General features: G+C 37.8%; 2 protein-coding genes across 4 annotated transcripts; both read right to left on the bottom strand.

The window, feature by feature from the left end:
- Positions 1-2,304: 2,304 nt before the first annotated feature.
- LOC141910982 (4'-phosphopantetheine phosphatase-like) lies at positions 2,305-5,541 on the bottom strand. Of its 3 annotated transcripts, none has more exons than XM_074801903.1 (8): positions 5,272-5,541; positions 4,822-4,874; positions 4,564-4,730; positions 3,974-4,220; positions 3,791-3,883; positions 3,439-3,607; positions 3,153-3,340; positions 2,305-2,990 (listed from the first exon to the last, which is right to left on the bottom strand). In XM_074801903.1, exons 1-8 carry the CDS (start codon positions 5,462-5,464, stop codon positions 2,895-2,897), a joined length of 1,206 nt encoding a protein of 401 aa, XP_074658004.1. In that variant the 5' UTR covers positions 5,465-5,541; the 3' UTR covers positions 2,305-2,894. The 3 variants fall into 3 exon arrangements, with proteins under 3 accessions (XP_074658004.1, XP_074658005.1, XP_074658006.1); XM_074801904.1 differs by lacking the exon at positions 5,272-5,541 and adding an exon at positions 5,074-5,101; XM_074801905.1 differs by lacking the exon at positions 2,305-2,990 and having other exon boundaries at positions 3,170-3,340; positions 3,422-3,607.
- Positions 5,542-11,154: 5,613 nt separating this feature from the next.
- On the bottom strand, positions 11,155-13,920 carry LOC141911123 (4'-phosphopantetheine phosphatase-like). The gene is made up of 8 exons (XM_074802084.1): positions 13,779-13,920; positions 13,431-13,483; positions 13,110-13,276; positions 12,776-13,022; positions 12,583-12,675; positions 12,298-12,466; positions 11,935-12,122; positions 11,155-11,822 (listed from the first exon to the last, which is right to left on the bottom strand). The coding sequence occupies exons 1-8, from the start codon at positions 13,882-13,884 to the stop codon at positions 11,727-11,729; spliced, it is 1,119 nt and encodes a 372-aa protein (XP_074658185.1). The 5' UTR covers positions 13,885-13,920; the 3' UTR covers positions 11,155-11,726.
- Positions 13,921-14,451: the final 531 nt, after the last annotated feature.

Here is a 14,451-nt window from a genome sequence, read left to right as displayed (position 1 = left end):
ATTCCCCGAAACCTGGTCCTCCAAGCCTGGTTAAAGGTTTCGTGGCGAAAAACGATTTTCAAGTGAAATGTGGCCGCACGGAACGCGCTATTTCAAGGTGGCCGCTAAATTGGAATTCAGGGAATAGTCGGGAAATGTGATTTCATTGATGTAAAAAAGTCAGGGAATAAACAGGGAATAACGTAAGAAACAGCAAAAAATCGGGGAGATTTGTTGATACATATTGTACATATTCGCATAGTTTGTCGGCAAATCACGATGGCTCTGAGAACAACTGCAAGGATCATCAGAACATAATGACGAGCACTTTGGCGACTTTGAAGCCCGAGAATCTGGAGGCTGTGTTCACGTTTTCCGCTTGCACGATGACACTCGTTAACTCATTTTTGAAATCGATAGAGAATGGAAAAGCACCATTCGGGTAAGCATGACCTTTCTAGTAGGCACCCGGTACAAACTCATACATTTCATATCTCTTATTTCATTTTTGATGAATTTCAATAACTGTTTTTTGAGATTATGTGCCCTACGCCATCAATATATCGGGACTAGACTGGTTGTCGCTCAATTTAATTCAATCATCGATATATTCAAATCCAAAAATAACTTTATTGATTCTTTGTATTGTATAATAGGGAAGTTTTCATGTACCAGGCACCATTTTGAGGCGGTCCCACGGGTCCCGCATTGTTGGGCAGATTTCAACATTTTTCAAACTAAAACCTCAAGCGCCATTAATTGTCCTCTTCTATTCTCGACAATTACGCAAGATATGTGTTATTTTTCAAGGCGACGTCAGTTGACTTTCGAGTTGGTTTTCTTGTTTTATATCGTAGTCAAGCAAATTGTTTGAATAGCGGAACAGGAAGCAACAACGCGGTAGTTTACGACAATTGGTCTCAAGACTACCCCGGATTGATATACGATGTCTGGGAACAATGTCACGAAGAATTTGGCAATACAAGTAAATTCTGTTTTGTTGAGGTACGTTATCGTCAGCACCGTTTACCGGTTCCTTGTTATAACCTTAATAATTCCATTTGCCTTTGAAGTAGTATATATTTATCAATTCTGGCCAAACTGGTCTGATATGGAAAGCAATTTAATACACATTTTACCAGATGGCAGTTTGATGAGACAGCGGAATAAGAGTATGAAAATGACATGTTCCTAATGAAGATTTAATTTCGGAGAGCTAAGGTTCGATCGCCCTGAGACGGAGTTTTCTACCTAAATTATTTCAATAAAAGAATCAATCGTAATTTTTAGATATTGATATAGCGAGCTCTATTTGCTAGGAGACAAATGAATTCGTCAACGGATGGATTGACCGTGTAATAATCAGGCAAAATGTTCCTTCTCAGGAGTCTTGCGTCGTTTTGCATAATTGAGGTCCATTTTATCCGCGAAATTGGTTGATTGCGATCAACAAATTCTTGCTTTTTAGAACAAGCCCGTCTGTGAAGTTTTATCGTGTACGAAGACGAAACCCGGCCAAAAAGAAACGTGTTTTTCCGGTTTTTTCAAAGCGGCCCGCGGTACAACATGTGCTGCTGGAAAGATCTGTTTGAACGGCAAATGTGTGGCTTCGTCACTCGCCCCGACGACACAAGATCGTGAGTCAAACTATCCATTTTCAGTTGATACTTACTGTTTTGACAGTAACAACATCCGCCATACAATGCTCCTGAGCTTTGTCAGTACCTCAGACGAATTTTATTCCTAGGCCCATGCCGAGAGGGATAGCGAATGTACCCCCAAAATTATCAAAAATACAATTTTCATGTTTTCTTGGAAAATGAAAAGTAATCCATTCGCGAATGATTTATTCAAGTAATCAAAAATAGTATTCAAAATCTGTCTTTTTTCAATTGGAAAGCGTCGCGTTTCACGTTGAAAAAACCCATTTCCTGAAATTTACTGCCCCTCAAAAAAGCTCGGCACCCTTTGTGTTAGCTTTCCTAACACCTCTGGATCCGATTCCATTTGTTCTCTGAATCTACTTTATAGAGTTAATAAGAAATTAACTAATTCCGAATTGAACGAATGTGTGGAACTGATGCAAAGAAATATTCCTTTTTTTAGCTGCTTGTCCGTTTGGGGACACGTTCATCGATTTCAAAGGTGTCGGCGTCGGCTGCAAAGCCGGTATCAATTACAACAAAGCTTTCGTCTGCCAACATTACAAAAAAAGATGCTGCGCCTCTTGCAAACCGTAAAACAATCGAACAACGAACTTAGAAGCAAGCCAACTCATAGCGCTGAATCTACGTATATCAACTTGATGCATTGCAAAAACAGTTTTGTTTTATTATTGTTTCTGTTATTTCATAACCACAATTCGTAAGCTTTTTAAGCTTAAACTCTATAAATTACCGAAATATTTGTTTCATATTCTACAGGAAAATGAGATGCCGTTGAAATACACTGAAAATATACTTAAACTATTGCTACCTTCGTTTGAGGATCATTTATTAACAGGATTTCGAATAAAGCCTTATATCGCATTTAATGTTGTATTTATAAATCAATTTTCAATTCAGCCCACATCACTGAGTGCCCTATTTCGTTAGTTTACCGATACCCCCAGATCAGTGTATACCTTAATTTCCTAATGTGCGACCACATTTAATTTCTAACTGCCGTCTACATACGTTATTTTTGTTTGAGAGATATGATAAAGTGCAATTGAACATTTTGTGATGAAATTGAATTTCCATGCTGTGAGATCCCGCAGTAGATTCCTTCTACCCAAGCTTCTTAAATTGGGTTAAATGCCGAGATCTGAATTGCTTGTGGAGAAGATACGCATATCATCAATATCAAGGTGCATCATATTAATTATGCGTATATCCACGTGGATAACATCAACATGGTCCAGAGCATCATTCCCATTATTTGCTAGACTGCAAGTGGTCAATCACCGCCCCTAGGACGCCGATGTAGCCTTCAAACTTCAAATACCGCGGATGAATCGGCCAGCCAACCATCTGTAAGAAATAGATTGAAATTATCTTAAAAACGATGATTCAGTGACATGAACGGCTACTAACACACACAACCAAACGCGTTATGTCCCCGTGCATTCTATGTATTCAGAAGTGCGCCCGACGTTCCGATGCCGCCTAACTCCAACCTGTTCCTCTACTTACCACTGTGACCAAGGGAAGCCGCGCCAAGTACGCTTTCAATGTGTCGTTATTTTTGAAAAACGAACCGGCGAGGTAAACTTTGTTCAATTTATGAGGACTCGTTAGATTCATGGTCGAGTGTGCGATGGAATCACCAACTAAATGTAGTAACGAACTAGCTACGTCTTCTTTTTTCGGATTCTCGATTCCTATATTGTGTATATAACGGTTTATACAATGTATTTACAGCTCTCGAATCGATTTGATTTTAGGAAATATGCCAATTATACCTTGCTTAGATTAATACCTTTTCGAATAACATTCCCGAATGGGAACACTTCAAAAACGAACGCAGCCTTCTCTTTGTAAGCTTTCATGTCCAAGTCGGCGTATTCTTCTACAGAGAAATCGTCCATGGTCGTCGTACAAACGGTCGAATCGCCTTTCTTAGCCAGATCCATCAGTTCATCGTAACTCTGTTAGGGAGAAATAGAACATACATTTCGACCGGAGCCACTCGTGGAGACAGATTCCTGATTCCACGTGCACCTGTCCTAGTGAGCTCAAGTTTGCACTGGAGGATCTATAGACTTCAAGTTAAGGGCATTCGTCATGTTTTGGTTTTTAATGTTACTCGTTTCAAATGATCATATATATACCTTTGCACCGGTTAGAAGTTTTCCGATGGAATGGAATGAGAGCCCGGCCATTGCTGAACCTCCGACCATGTCAATTGTACCGTCTTCTTGTGCCTATATAAAACGGAATCATTACTCCATTTTCAGTAACTACATGTACTATCATTACTATCGTCCTCGATATGATTCGAATCGCGCACTTACAAGTATAAAAGTCATACCGCTACCGCAGCAACCGAGCAGGGCTGGAAACAGATCCTTCTTCTCTCTCATCTTCTTTTCTTCATCCTCGGTAACGTGAGTTATCTGTAAGTTACCCATGCCCATGTCGGCGCGAGACGGAACAGGGATATCCGTGTATGGATGCACGTACTGCGACTCGTCCATGTTTTTCAACATGTAGTGAAATCCTTTGCCGAAACAGATAAACTCGTCCGTTAACTTGATGTCCCTGTATGTCGAACAGAAAATCGCTAACATAATCAGAATAGCCAAACTCAAACGTGGAACGTGGAAAATCTAATGTAATAATATTTACAATAAAAACAATGTTGGTTACCAATTCAAAATGAAAATCTATATATCATTCAAAAATTGAATTTCAGGATTCGACTTTTCGAACTCTCACTTCTGTCGATGATCACTTGCGAGAGTTCGAAATTCTAGATTGTTTATTTGTGAATGATAAATGTTGCATTTAGATGTGTACACCACGAGAATATAAAGTGGCGTAGTTAGACAAGGGTTCTTGTCTTAACATACCCATTTGGTATGACGTTCCAATTCGCCCTTACTTTATTTTTAATCTTTCGGCGATCTTTTTCTTGTAAGTACGGCTGCCGACGCCCGACCCGATGGCTATGATATCTTTATGGTCGGTTTTACCAACTATTTCTTTATCGATGAAGCTCAAAGCGTCTTCCATGTTTTCGTTGGTGAATGTGATCATTTTAATCTTGACCTTTGTCGGACAAAAGTACAAGAAATTCAGCAAGTTAGAAATAATCAATCTATTCAGTCTATTTATTTGCATAGAATTTCGTGAAAAATACCTTATCGTTTTTGTCCGCATTGACACTGTAAGCCAACTTGAACAATGAACCGCCTAAAAATCAACATGGTAGGCGAATAATGGTAAAAAAAGATAGATGGATAAAGGAAAAATAAAGTCTATTCAGAACGTAGAGAACACAAAAAAGTTTCATGGAATCAGGGGATCACATGGCGATGGATGATGGGTTCGTCCTAAACCGAAACTTTGTGCAGCCTGTGAGAATATTTCAAATGTTTTTCATTTCTCTTACATTTATACATAATATATGTTCAATGACGTACATATTGATCCAAGTCAAAATATCCAGTCAGCTCCAGACACATAATATGACAATTCCCGCAATCGACAAAGAATATGAAACACAATACATTTAGATAGAAATAAAAACAGGAATATTTTGTTATTGAATATGCTGCTATCCATACAGAGTGTTGTTCATGAAACTTACCCATATCATACGAAAAGAGCTTCTTGCCTTTAGGCATCGCTAACGGTAGTTCAAGTTCTTCCTCATTGAAAAACTTCTTACTATTCGTTGCTGCTGCTGCTGCTGCTGCGGCCATTTTAGAATTTTCTATATTTTCCTCACCGCCTGTAGTACTTCTAGCACTAGATATCGATTCTTTATACTTGACGTACATGTGCGCGGTATGCTAATTGTGATAATAGTCTTCAACAGTCACAAGGAGATTTAATCGTAACGTCCTTTGATGTGAATTGAAGGGCATTATCGGCGTATACGATTATTCGAAACTGTATGATATAAAGCGTGCGCAAAACCTGTTTCTATTCATTCAAATAAAGATATCCATTGGATTATTGAAATGTTCGGCCGTTGGGCAATTCACACAAAGAAAAATAGGATTTCAAATGCTTACTGTCAGGTTGTGTGAATAGAGAAATAATTACATTCAGAAAATGATTTTTTACACGCTGCAGCGAGCTCATTAATCTATAACATACGTTTAAGCGATTTAACTGATTTTCAATGTCGTTAACGTATAATCAAGCAGGGCGTGGCACTTTTCACACTGCACTATTTTTCAGTCTATCTACGTATATCAAACTCACGTCACTGATGTATTTTTGTATGGGGAATCTTATGGTGAAGCCTGTCGTTTGATATCTTCAACAAAGAACAAAATGCGTTATGTTTGATAGCCTACGATCGTCACATTATTTTTGACGCCGTAAAAGGCCGTTACTGATACCTACTATGATACTACTATATAAGGGTGCGATGTAGGCCAGTATTCAATACGTCATCAATATAAGCGTTTCAAAAAAAGCGATATAAATTATGAATTTTGGCGTTTGTTATTTTGAAATAAAATACATAACTCTTATCCTATTTTTGATAAATCTTGATAATCATTTTTTGAGAGGATGTGCGCACTATGTCATCGATATATCGGGGTTAGACTGGTTGCCGGTCAATTCAGTACAATTATCGGTATATTCAAATCCAAAATAGCTTCAAGATTTTCCTGCACCTGCCCTTGGTTTTTTACGGAACTCAAATCTTTCATCGTTATACTATTAACATTTGTACACATATGGTTATAAACGTTGATTATACTGGAAAATGCATCTATATAAAATAGTCTGTCTTCCTTATTCAACGAGGCCACTGCCATATTGGTAGTTTTTTTTAATGAATTCCATGAATTGAACTTGATGATGAACTTGACATGGTAAGTTTACTATTGAGTAGGTTTTCCATTACTTCCTCAAGCTGGAATGAATGAATGAATGAATGAATAAATGAATGAATGAATGAATGAATGAATGAATGAATGAATGAATGAATGCTTCATTCATGAAATAAAAATTCTGGGTCGCGAATAGCAATGTGTATAAATTCAAATCTAAAAACTGCTGTGAATTTCAATATGAAGCTTTGGTTTATTTTAGATTGATTTTTAGTAACTCTCAAAGCGACTCATGTAACGGGTAATTTCGACAGAGCTTGTGAAATGTTGCGATGCTGATTATATAGTGTTCTGTGAAGGAAGCATTTTGAAATGGTGGTTCTGCAGTAACATACAATTCGAGAGAAGCGGTCACTACACAGATTGTCGTATCAAACAGTTCTGTTCTTGTCATGGATAATTTAACCACTATCGCCACTACAACTCGTAGAATATACTGGACTGCTGTGAAGACACCGGATTATATCATGGCTTTCAGAAGATTTACCAACTTCATTCATAAATATAACAGAACTTCCGCCGGGAAGTGTGTTTAACTTTCTGACAAAAGAGTTTTCTTTGGCGTGTCGAACTCAGCTCTCGCGTACCATACTCCCGACATTAGGTGGCGTTTGTCAATCAGTGATGGAGACCCATCGTTACATAACAACAACAACAACAAAATCAGGAAACTTCGACTTTTTGTCATGTCAGTTAGAGCAACGAAGAAACGCACAGCGATAAGCGATGAACGACGAAACGTCCTGGAGTCAATGAAAGAAAAATCCCGAACTTTCACATAAAATCAAGACATTTTATTCAAATATATTTAGATTTCATAAATACGAAATTTATACGATTATACAATTTATTGTTTTGACTGACTATGATTATTATGTAACAACTATCGTTAAGTATCAACTTTTTTCTCACAGGAAATGTTATAATGATGGACTTAAATCACCTAGGAAAAAATTCACCGTCTACCCGCCCGTTGTTTCATTTTGAAATTCTCGTGTACAGAACAGACATTCAATAGGGCCACTACCTTCATCACATAATATCAACGTGACCTATTGTCGTACAGGCCACAAACTGGTTTGTACCAGAACAATCAAAATCCGACGTATTTGGTCAATCTATAGATCGCGCATGAGTGGTCTGTGTAAGGTTTGTTTGCCGTCTCGATCTGATCATGATCTCACAGACTGTGGTCACATAAAATGATATAACCACATCACAGGAGGTGACACGACCAAAATTTCGGGTTGAAACACATTTTGAGAATAACAACTATTTTACCGTCAAACCATTTCGATCAAGTGGAATTTAGTTGTCAAAATGGACTTATCGAACCGTTTAAGTGATATCACAGGAATCTTTCTTTTGTGTGTTTCCATGCCATATATCATAAAAGGAGTGAGAACTAGAGTATATCAGTACAGGTATATTCGATATTGGTCACGTAGATTTGTTTCCACACCTCAAATGTCATCACAGAAACACGACTTCATTCATAAAATAAGAATTCTGGGTCGCGAATAGCAATGTGTATAAATTCAAATCTAAAAACTGCTGTGAATTTCAATATGAAGCTTTGGTTTATTTTGATTTTTAGTAACTCGTGTAAGTAGTAATTTCAACAGAGCGTGTGAAGTGTTGAGATGATTATATAGTGTTCCGTGAAGGAAGCATTTTGAAATGGCGGTTCTGCAGTAACACATAATTTGAGGGAAGCGGTCACAACACAGATTGTCGTATCAAACAGTTCTGTTCTTGTCATGGATAGTTTAACCACTATCACCACTACAACTCGTAGAATATACTGGACTGCTGTGAAGACACCGGATTATATCATGGCTTTCAGAATATTTACCAACTTCATTTATAAATATAACAGACTCTTCAAATACGTTTTCTTGCTTCCGCCGGGAAGTGTGTTTAACTTTCTGACAATAATTTTGCTGATAAAGTGTCGCAGATATCAGTCAGTTCGTTTCACGTTCCCCTATCTCATAACTCTCGCGTTTTCAGATCAACTTTACGTGTTTATCCAGCTAGAGCGATTCCCTTGGTATTTGAAAGACTTTGTAATTACTTATCTAGGACTTTATAAAGAATGTGACGAAACGTATCTGACATTCGCCAAACACAGTAAACTATGTCCATCACTTTACTATTTCTATAAGTATTTCTATTATCTGCCTAGTAGATTGTTTCCATTGTGTATATTTCGGAACCTATTTTATTACCAGGCAATGTCTGCATCCAACTACGCAGTTATAGTGATTTCTATCGAGAGATTTGTTTCTATTCGTTTTCCTTTCTTTCATATGAAACATTTGGATTCAATTGGAAAATAATTGGGGCAATGATCCAACAATACGATCTCAGCTGGTACCACAAAATCATGGCACCTGAAAACTGTAAAAATGCTTATTATCTATCAAATCAAATTCTTCTGGTACTGGGTCTTTTTTCTCACAGGAAATGTTATAATGATGGACTTAAATCACCTAGGAAAAAAACCCCGTCCACCCGCCTGGTGTTTCATTTTGAGATTCTCGTGTACAGAACAGACATTCAGTAGGGCCACTACCTTCATCACGTTACAATAACGCGACCTATTGTCGTACAGGCCACAAACTGGTTTGTACCAGAACAATCAAAATCCGACGTATTTGGTCAATCTATAGATCGCGCATGAGTGGTCTGTGTAAGGTTTGTTTGTCGTCTCGATCTGATCATGATCTCACAGACTGTGGTCACATAAAATGATATAACCACATCACAGGAGGTGACACGACCACAATTTTGGGTTTAAACACATGTTGAGAATAACAACTATTTTACCGTCAAACCATTTAGTTGTCAAAATGGACTTACCGAACCGTTTAAGTAATATCACAAGAATCTTATTTGTGTGTTTCCATGCCATATATCATTAAAGGAGTGAGAACTTGAGTATATCAGTACAGGTATATTCGATATTGGTCACGTAGATTTGTTTCCACACCTCAAATATCATCACAGAGACACGACTTCATTCATAAAATAAGAATTCTGGGTCGCGAATAGCAATGTGTATAAATTCAAATCTAAAAACTGCTGTGAATTTCAATATGAAGCTTTGGCTTATTTTGATTTTTAGTAACTCTCAGAGCGACTCATGTAACGGGTAATTTCAACAGAGCGTGTGAAATGTTGCGATGCTGATTATATAGTGTTCTGTGAAGGAAGCATTTTGAAATGGTGGTTCTGCAGTAACACACAATTTGAGAGAAGCAGTTACTACACAGATTGTCGTATCAAACAGTTCTGTTCTTGTCATGGATAATTTAACCACTATCACCACTACAACTCGTAGAATATACCGCACTGCTGTGAAGACACCGGATTATATCATGGCTTTCAGAAGATTTACCAACTTCATTTATAAATACAACAGACTCTTCAAATATGTTTTCTTGCTTCCACCGGGAAGTGTGTTTAACTTTCTGACATTAATTTTACTGATAAAGTGTCGCAGATATCAGTCAGTTCGTTACACGTTCCCCTATCTCATAATAACTCTCGCGTTTTCAGATCAACTTTACGTGTTTATCCAGCTAGAGCGATTCCCTTGGTATTTGAAAGTCTTTGTAATTACTAGGACTTTATAAAGAATGTGACGAAACGTATCTGACATTCGCTAAACACAGTAAACTATGTCCATCACTTTACTATTTCTATAAGTATTTCTATTATCTGCCTAGTAGATTGTTTCCATTGTGTATATTTCGGAACCTATTTTATTACCAGGCAATGTCCGCACCCAACTACACAGTTATAGTGATTTCTATCGAGAGATTTGTTTCTATTCGTTTTCCTTTCTTTCACATGAAAAATTTGGATTCAATTGTAAAAGAATTGGAACAATAATCCAACAATAGGACCCCAGCTGGTACCAAAAAACATGGCACCTGAAAACTGTAAAAATGCTAATCAAATCAAATTATTCTGGTACTGGGTCTTTTTTTCTCACAGGAAATGTAATAATGATGGACTTAAATTACCTAGGAAAAATTCACCGTCTACCCGCCCGTTGTTTCATTTTGAAATTCTCGTGTACAGAACAGACATTCAGTAGGGCCACTACCTTCATCACATAATATCAACGTGACCTATTGTCGTACAGGCCACAAACTGGTTTGTACCAGAACAATCAAAATCCGACGTATTTGGTCAATCTATAGATCGCGCATGAGTGGTCTGTGTAAGGTTTGTTTGTCGTCTCGATCTGATCATGATCTCACAGACTGTGGTCACATAAAATGATATAACCACATCACAGGAGGTGACACGACCACAATTTTGGGTTTAAACACATTTTTGAGAATAACAACTATTTTACCGTCAAACCATTTCGATCGTGGAATTTAGTTGTCAAAATGAACTTACAGAACCGTTTAAGTGATATCACAGGAATCTTTCTTTTGTGCGTTTCCATGCCATACATCATTAAAGGAGTGAGAACTTGAGTATATCAGTACAGGTATATTCGATATTGGTCACGTAGATTTGTTTCCACACCTCAAATATCATCACAGAGACACGACTTCAATGAATGAATGAATGAATGAATGCTTTATTCTCTCTAAGTACAAATAATTAATATACACACATAAATACAATTTGAGAAAAGGACATCTCCAAGCCGGGGGCTGGAACGTGCTATCGTTCTTAAACCGTTTCCTAGCAATGCTCGTAACCATAAAAAATAACGAACTAAGGCTAGGAACATTATGCATAATATTTTGATTATTTAAAGTAGAAATTACAAAACATGCTTAACGAAGTAATTCCGTTTATATATACGTAATTCGTCTTAATCATGGTTTTACCCGTACATTGTATTTCTTCTTTGGCATATTTACGACGAACCTCAACATCTCTTATATCATAATAAAACAGTCGGTTTTCGCCATTTCAAAGATAAAGAAAGGCCAGATGTACATGATGGGCTAATTTCGGGGCTCAGCCATTTGCACAGACTTTTCCAGTAAAATTTAAGTTAATTGAATTAAGGTCTGATAGAATGGGTATTTGGTATCAAACATCTTAAGTTGCAATAGCAAACACTATATCTACTGTGTGCTTCATCTGTATTAAAATGTTGCATCATAGTATATATGTACTACTAAGTTGACGTGGTCCAGGGTTTTCACCTTCATTATTTGTTAGACTGCAAATAGTCTATCACCGCCCCTAGAACACCGACGTATCCTTCAAACTTCAGAAACCGTGGATGAATCGGCCAGCCAACCATCTGTAAGTAAAATATAAAGCATAGAAAAGAACTTGTAGAAGACCTTTCACTGCAACGTGTGGTCTTCGCTACCCGTGTCCGGTCTCAGGACAGTGTTATTCCAACTACTTACCACAGTCATCATCGGAAGCCGGGTCATGTACTGTTTCACGATGTCGTTATTTTTGAAAAACGAACCGGCGTAGTAAACTTTGTTCATTTTATAAGGAGTTGCTATGCACATAGACGTGTGCATGATCGAGTCACCAACCAAGTGCAATAACGAACTCGCGATATCTTCTTTCTTCGGATTCTCAATTCCTGAAGTAAGCGGTGATATTCGTTAGTCAGCTTTCAGGACCCAGTACTTAATAGTTGTGCATTACTGATCACAAAGCAAACAACGAAATTTCGATCTTATGATATTTTTAAGATGATGCTAGTTTGCAGGTTTCGAGACCTTTTTTAATAAGACGTTACTATAAGACTATACGACCTTTTCTAACTATATTCCCGAAAGCGAACACCTCGAAAACGAATGGCGCTTTCTTTTTGAATGTCTTCATGTCCATGTCGGCGTATCCATCTGCGGAGAGATCATCTATAGTCGTCGTACAAACGGTCGAATCGCCTTTCTTAGCCAGATCCATCAGTTCATCGTAACTCTGTAACGGAAAATAGAATATCTGCCAAGATTATACAGATCAAAAAGCATGATCATATTTGTTTAGGAGTCAAGGGTTAGTTGTTTCAAAATAAATACATATACGTAGGTCTATACCTTAGCACCGGTCAAAAGTCTGCCGATAGAATGGAATGCAATGCCGGCCATTGCTGTCCCTCCTACCATATCCAACGTCCCGTCTTCTTTGAGCTGTAGGAAATAGAATCATACATACAAACATTGTTTCACTTAAATGCGCCACTTCCATTCCATCTAGATTTAGACTATATGAGAACTATCAGTTACGTACAATCATAAAAGCCATACCACTACCGCAGAAACCGAGCAGGGCTGGAAATAGATCCTTCTTCGCTCTCATCTTCTTTTCTTCGTCTTCTGTTACGTGAGTTACCTGTACGTTACCCATGCCCATTTCGGCGCGGGTCGGAACAGGGATATCCGTGTATGGATACACGTACTGCGACTCGTCCATGTTTTTCAACATGTAGTGAAATCCTTTACCGAAACAGACAAACTCGTCCGTTAACTTGATGTCCCTGCGTCGAAAAGTATATATATATGTAGACGAAACAAGGATACGACTTCCAAATGTGGAGTCGGCTTGGCACAATTCACTCAATTACTTTATTTTGAATCTGTCGGCCATTTTATTCTTGTAAGTACGGCTACCGACGCCTGACCCGATGGCGATGATATCTTTACGGTCGGTATCTCCGAAGATTTCCTTTTCAATGAAGTTCAAAGCATCTTCCAGGTTGTTGTTGTCGAAGGTTACCATTTTAACCTTTGTCTTTGTTAGACGAAATATAGAACATTCAGCAATTTAGAAAATATCTTGTAATTAGATGATCTAGGACAATAATATCGTGATGTGCAGTTTTCTATACACTCGGATTTGGTTTAATTTTTTCAATTACTTCTTCTTAATCGCGATAATGAAATACCTTACTTTCGCCGTGTGCATTGACAATGTAAGCCAACTTGAACAAAGATCCACCTGAATATAATAAATCGGTTGAAAACTGGAGACATTTTTAACGAAATAACAATAGATCTATTTCGGTAGGATTTTAGTCGTAGCTGTAGTTCAACATACTGAGCACTTAGCCCTTCAAAAAACCGGGGTGTCCTCGAATTTTTTGGCTCTACTTCGAGACTACGTATGTATCGCCATACACAATGTACATAATGATAGACTTTTTAATTAGCGGGGAAACAGTTTGATACCAATTGACACAAATATGGTATATATTTTGATGTTGCAACAACGGAGTTTTGTCCATGAAACTTACCCATATCATACGAAAAGAGCTTCTTGCCTTTAGGCATTGCCAGCGGTAGTTCAAGTTCTTCCTCATTGAAAAACTTCTTAACGTTCTTTGCTGCTGCTGTAGCCATTATTGCGTAAGTTTTTCTCGACGTTTCTCGCACAGCTAGCACTCGACGCGTTAATACTTGACGTTCATGCACTCGCTAATCATGATAATAATTTTTTAGCGATATATATGGCACAGAAAGAGTTTATCGTGACCTCCACTGCGGAATGAAAGACACTACTAACGAGAGCGCGAAACCTGTTTTAAGCCTTTGGTACTAAAAATGATATTCAGGGATTTCTACGAAGAGTTGCAATATTTATATTTTATAGGAAAAACGTAAATAGATATAAACCACAACACGCGTTAGGGCTAATTGTCTGCGCGGTCGAGATCAAAGAGTATTTTCCTGTTCGTGAAAGATCTCTTTAAGAAACACTTTACGGTGTTTCCAGATACGAAGAAACTATACGGCCAATAGAAGTCGAAAAAACACTCTAATCCGTAAGTCCAACGATTCGAATTTTTATACGATAAAATTTATGTGAATGAATCCAAAACGTTTCGGCTATTGACTAACAGCCATCGGCATCATTCCTCCTCAGGATGGCTGTTAGTTAATAACAAATGCGAATGGGACTTCTTCAAT

This window comes from Tubulanus polymorphus, chromosome 9, assembly GCF_964204645.1.
Source record: "Tubulanus polymorphus chromosome 9, tnTubPoly1.2, whole genome shotgun sequence".
NCBI classification, from domain to species: Eukaryota; Metazoa; Nemertea; class Palaeonemertea; order Tubulaniformes; family Tubulanidae; genus Tubulanus; species Tubulanus polymorphus.
Note: the sequence above shows the minus strand (reverse complement) of the source record. Positions and strands in the feature narration are given on the sequence as shown.

Coding starts and splice junctions, on each gene's coding strand:
- LOC141911123 (XM_074802084.1), bottom strand. CDS start 13,884: ATGGCTACAGCAGCAGCAAAGAACGTTAAGAAGTTTTTCAATGAGGAA. Junction 13,484..13,778: donor GCTCTTTTCGTATGATATGG/GTAAGTTTCATG, acceptor TATTATATTCAG/GTGGATCTTTGTTCAAGTTG. Junction 13,023..13,109: donor GCCGACAGATTCAAAATAAA/GTAATTGAGTGA, acceptor TTTTCGACGCAG/GGACATCAAGTTAACGGACG.
- LOC141910982 (XM_074801903.1), bottom strand. CDS start 5,464: ATGTACGTCAAGTATAAAGAATCGATATCTAGTGCTAGAAGTACTACA. Junction 3,884..3,973: donor GCGGTATGACTTTTATACTT/GTAAGTGCGCGA, acceptor CGTTTTATATAG/GCACAAGAAGACGGTACAAT. Junction 3,341..3,438: donor CGGGAATGTTATTCGAAAAG/GTATTAATCTAA, acceptor TACACAATATAG/GAATCGAGAATCCGAAAAAA.